This window comes from Engraulis encrasicolus, chromosome 13 (genome assembly GCF_034702125.1).
Source record: "Engraulis encrasicolus isolate BLACKSEA-1 chromosome 13, IST_EnEncr_1.0, whole genome shotgun sequence".
Taxonomy (NCBI): domain Eukaryota; kingdom Metazoa; phylum Chordata; class Actinopteri; order Clupeiformes; family Engraulidae; genus Engraulis; species Engraulis encrasicolus.
Window position 1 is genome coordinate 14728044 of NC_085869.1, and position 5859 is coordinate 14733902.

General features: G+C 44.9%; 1 protein-coding gene across 2 annotated transcripts in view; it reads right to left on the reverse strand.

Annotated features, from left to right (window-relative positions):
* tfpia (tissue factor pathway inhibitor a) overlaps nt 1–5563 on the reverse strand; it is a 44832-nt gene extending 39269 nt beyond the window's left edge. Inside the window, exon 1 of one of the 2 annotated variants that reach the window (XM_063213233.1) lies at nt 5344–5563. In XM_063213233.1, the coding sequence (XP_063069303.1) occupies nt 5344–5425 (82 nt within the window). In that variant the 5' untranslated portion in view covers nt 5426–5563. The remainder of the gene's footprint in view (nt 1–5343) is intronic. The other variant, XM_063213231.1, reaches the window with a different exon arrangement.
* Nucleotides 5564–5859: the final 296 nt, after the last annotated feature.

Below are 5859 nucleotides of genomic sequence, written 5' to 3' on the forward strand. Positions count from 1 at the left end.
CTCTTCCTTCTTTTGTATCTGTCAACAGACACACGCTCAGCATGAGTCATGCCAGTGACTAAGGTCCATTTGTAATGAATAACCCAACGTTCTCCTTAACACCCGCTTTCAGCTCGGCTCAATTGAAAGGCCAAGTAAAGTCAGCATTGAATTGGAGCATACCTCAACACACAACACACACACACACACACACACACACACACACACACACACACACACACACACACACACACACACACACACACACACACACACACACACACACACACACACACACACACACTCCTCAGGTTAACGGTCACACAGTACTCACTCACACTCACACACACCAAACACAACACAACGCAACAAGACCAAGTCCGTTGACTTATTGCGTCATGTTAGTCACGGAAAGGTGCTAAAGTCACTAACCCCTGGATGAGATCAGGGCATTATTACTATATTGTATGTACTACTACACTCACACACAAAACACGCAACGCAACACGTCCAAGTCCGTTGGATGATTGTGTCATGTTAGTCACGGAAAGGTTATTGAACTGCTAAAGTCACTAACCCCTGGATGAGATCAGAGCATTATTATTATACTGTATGTACACAGTGCCCTGCTGTCAAGTCATGAACTCCTGGGTGAGGCTGTGTAAACACCATGGGTGGATTCGGGTCAGATAACATGGGATCAGCCTGACAGAGTGACATCGTTCACTTCATACGTACGTCTGTCACAGCGGAGTCTTGACAAGACATGCTAAAAGGGTACTCTTTAGACTGGTGTTTCTCAACGGGGGCGGTACAGCCCCCCAGGGGGGCGCTGAGGAGCCCTAGGGGGGCGTTGAGAAGGATACAGCTGAGTGGGGGTGGGGCTTAGTTCCCATTGGGGGGCATTAGTCTATTTTATTTTTCACTACAAAGGGGGGTGTTAGCAGGCTTGTGATGAGGTCAAGGGGGCGTTGAGAGGCTTACGATGAAGTCAAGGGGCTGTTTGTTCAAAAAAGGTTGAGAACCACTGCTTTAGACACCGCATGTGTGCTTAAAATGTATCATTAGAAGGCAGGGCTCACATCTGTTCTGCGGTACTTCCAGGGACAGTTAAGTGTGGAGGAATGTTGAACGGTGCAGAACACTCGACTCGCTCACTGACACTCTAGCCTAGCGCACCGCACGCTAATTGTCTCAACTCGGTTCCCACTGACTCACACAATCTATGGTATGGTGAGCTATGTGCCACACTAGAGAGAAGCCTGATGAGGCCTGATATCGTAGCCACGCGGGTCACTGTGAGTCACACTGAGCTAATTCTGTGAATCCGCAACGTTGAAGACTTGAAGGCTGGCAGGCAGGCAGGCAGGCAGGCAGGCATCCTGTGCCCCCCAAATTTAAGGGCCTTCGGAAAAAAACGTCACCCATATCAGCTCCGCCAAGCCTTCCTCCAGTGACTCACTGCACGCGGGAGGCTTACTAATGCATCACACACACACACACACACACAGACACACAGACACACACACACACACACACACACACACACACACACACACACACACACACACACACACACACACACACACACACACACACACACACACACACACACACACACAGCTTACTGGAGAGTGTGATTCTAAAGTGACTTTTTCCATGCTTTTCTGCATTCATCTTAATCAAAAGAGCCTGGTTCAGTGGCTGCGCTCTGTTTCTATTTGTGTTACCATGACTAGTGATACGATGTTCCCTCTTTTTTTTTTGCAAATGGTTTATCGAGTGGGGGCGTGCAGACAGGGGAGGTAATTGTGGGATTTCCATTTTCAAGTCAACTCTACTGTAGTATCTGCAGTGCTGAAGAAGAGCCTCAGACCAAAAGTCCACATATGTGTTTCATTCAAACCAGCTGATTTTAATGAGCAGTCAGAGCAGAGTTCTTCAACCACAACAAATTAATGGAGGAAAGTCTATTAAACTGCCCAGATAGACACACTATATAGCAGCAGGTCCAGGCCACTGACAGCTTTGGCTGAGCCCAGGACAAAATCTGGAAAGTCTGAAAGGTCTCTTAACCCGTTAAAACACGTCATTATAAATGTGTTGTTACCAGAATGGCAATGACCAAGTCGTAGTGCATTACTAAATGCCCTGTGTTATGTCATAGTAGAGTAGTACTATGGTAATGAACCTTTCAATGACTATTACAGCGTGCCTCAGATGGTACGGCGTGCATTAAGGGGCTACCACATACAATGTAATGGGGTCGCAATTCTGATCCCCCCCTCTCCCTTTGCCTGTGACAACTGACCTCTTTGCCCCCCCAGTCAGATTCCCTGATGGCAAGAACGCTATTGTCTGCAGCAGACAAGCCCTGTCACTATTGCCACAGAGAGATGATACCTGCAAAGGATATCATATAGGTTATTTGACTCGAATGTGGCCTAGTCATCCACACACCAGATGCTTTCATCAAAAAAGTTAGCCTCGCGAGCCATCCTACGTACTTCCGCCAAAGGATTGGCTCCACTACTGTAGTCTGGCCGTGCTTCTCTGTGGAGTGCTTGCAGCAGTAGAATTTTGATTGCAACGCCCCCCCAGAAAACAGCCAATAATCGAATACGCCCCCCACGTGGGGACGAAAGGGGGAGAACGCTCGTGACAATGACGTACACATCTGCGCCAGAGCCATTGGTCTGCGCTATGTTGTTGTTGAGTAACTGCCAGCGATTGGGTGAGAGGTGTCCAATAATTTCAAACTATAACTGAGTGCAAACTTCCTGCTTTCTACAATCGCTTCAGAGCAAACAAATGCCAGACCATAAATACGAAATGAAATGGTAGTATTATGGGATGGTCAGGACCAGGCTACAAAAAAGTACCCTCCTGGCATATATATTTTATTACCGTCTAGTGAGTCTCCCTGGGGAAGGAAAGCATTACCTCATTGTTGTGCCAGGGCCAGACTCGACTAAGGTTGAGCAACGGAGGCGGTTTCATAGTCAGTGAACTGACACCACAAGCAAGTGGAGGCTGGATGGGTTGGGGGTGGAGGCTGGATGGGTTGGGGGTGGAGGGGTGGCTGTGGGGGTTAGGCGTTGGAGCAGATATGACAGAGCCAATATCAACATAAAAAAACAGCCCAAGCTATGTGCTAGAGTTACCAAAACATCTCCCCTACTGGCTGAATATTTCTCAACCATGTGTAACTGCTTGTGTACTAACTGCAAACATGAAAAGGGGGCATGTAGAGGCTTCAATAATTTAGAAAGCACCTTATGAAATGTGACCAAAAAAAATGTTTTTTTTTGCTACCTCAAGGGAAAATGTTATCTGGTTCATGTGGCCAGGAGGTGTAGGGGGAAACTGCCTTAAAGTGAACCATTGCACCAAGTCAACAGATTGGGTTGAGTTTTGCTTCACTGAGCTCAGTTCCTCTTCATTAATAATCTATGTGCCAATTCCACACTGTGTCTATTTTTAATCCCCCTTTATTAAAAGATTTATAAAGATAACAAAACCGCTTGATTCTGCATTTTCACGGCTTTCCATATGTAAACATGTCATTTCAGCATAGAGAAAGGACATTTTTTTTACATTGGTTGAAAATCAATGTGGAACTAGGCCGTTTGAAAATTCACAGCACAGCTCGAAAAACTTTCTAGCTCCACTCAAACACAAGCAAAGAGGAAAAACTGCCGCACTTCAGAAATAATAAAGGAACTGCTCTGAGTCAACAAGAGCACAATTTGAATGCTTATAAGAGAAGTCTCTTCTTCAGTGTTAAGTAGCGTTGGTACTCACCGTCAACCAAAAAGCAGCTTGAAATTCTACTAGGCTACACTTGTCACCTCCAAGAAATGTTCAGTATAGTTCAGCTTTAGTGCAATAATTACCTTCAAGCACAAAGTGTATTGTTTATTTCAAAACAAGTCCTCTGGTGTAGCCTCTTACTGCAGATGCATGGGCCCGTCGACAGGCCTAGTCACTCCTTTTTGAAAACACTTAACTACATCTTAACAACATTACTATGACATTGCGGGTGTCTTAGGAAACTAATTAAAAGACCTCGTCATTACCATTTTGTTGACAATAAGGTTATAACAGTGGCTCTGCCCTAGGGGTTAAGAAGCGAAGTTGTGTGCACGAACAAACGGCATCTAACATGACAGGGGGAGCAAATTATCACCATGCCACAAATTGAGGGGGGATTGCATAAATTCCATGAATCCCAATGTATCGTTTATTCCTTAGTTAAACTTGTTGCAGCAGTGCAATTTAACTTCCTTCAATCAATTATCAGAAAGGGGATGTAAAGTAAATGGTAACTGGTAACATGTTATAACATGGACTAATTACATCCCGCACAGATGGAGGGCTCTCTTTCTCTCTCACACGTACGCACACACGCGCACGCACACACACACACACACACACACACACACACACACACACACACACACACACACACACACACACACACACACACACACACACACACACACACACACACAATTTTGAGACTGTTGGGAATGGTGACAGTCTCTGGGGAGACACACAGGCACAGCTGAACAGGAAATACACATTTGTTCCACAGGAGAAGGATTTCCATTACCCCTTAATGCAATACACTGTCTAGTCTACCCCACAGTCCATGAAGGAGACACCCAGCTTCATACAAGTAACAAGAGCATTTCACTACTAAAACTGGAGTGGGCTTTGGAAAGTAGATCAGGTCAAAGGCTTAATTGAACTCATTAATAGGCAGCAAATTAATTTAACGCTCACGAAGTAGACAGCCCACATTTATGAGGGTGTCTGTGACCTTGCCATCATGGGCAAAGGGTTGTAAATAAACAAAGTCGTGACTGAGCGTGTCACTGACTTCCCAGAGGTTATAAACAAAAAAAGCTCTGATACTGCACACAAAGTAAAGTGCATTGACACTATGGGGTCTGATCGTTTGGCTAGTTTTCAGCTGACTTCATGGCGCAACCCTCTGCGGGAAAGACGCTCTAAGTGAAAGGGCTGTTCCACATTAAACAAATGCGTATCTGCTTTTGACAGCACATACGCGCACCAAATCACCATTACTACGCCAAATAGTGTAGTAATTGTTTTGGAACGGGAGCCACTCAGGGAGTCAACACACAAAGCAAGCCTGACACCTCTACAAAAACTAAAATGTTCAGTAAAGCATGAGCCAAGTATGAGAGCGCTGAGTGTTGTCTCCAGATATTCCGCTACTTTTGGAAATAATGTCCACCAATAAATCAAGACTGTCGCCTGCTTTTTCGGAGAATACACGCTCGGTAACAGGTTTTCAACGTGTGAGTAGATTTTTAATTTTCAAAACTTTCTTACCGCCATGGCCCCGTGCGTAATATCCTTGGATGAACACAAAGAACAGAACGCAGTAAAATCCGAAGTTAATTGTGAAAGCCATTTGGAATGCAGAGTTTGCGGGAGCCACTTAATTCCTATGGTGGTGACTGACGGACTGTCTGCTTTATGAACTTTGAAGTGTGGCTCAACAATTCATGTACTACTAAGACGTTCCCACGCATTTCCGGGCGATAAGGGACTATTGACGTTCACCATGGTGATGAGCTGCCACAATGCCAAAAAGAGGGCTGAATAAGAAACAGTGGTAGCCTATAGCCCATACCCTACATAAACAACATATAAAGGCCTGTGGTAATTTTCATCTAAAATACATTTATCTGAAACTAGGTCAAAATTAAATGCATTGTTTTGCATTTTAAGAAATTACAGAGATTAACCCTCTGAAATCATACACTAGGTGCAGCCAAAGGCACTGTAAAGATCAAACCTAAAAACTTTGTACGTTTGTATGTTTGTTTCTTTCCTTGCTCCATG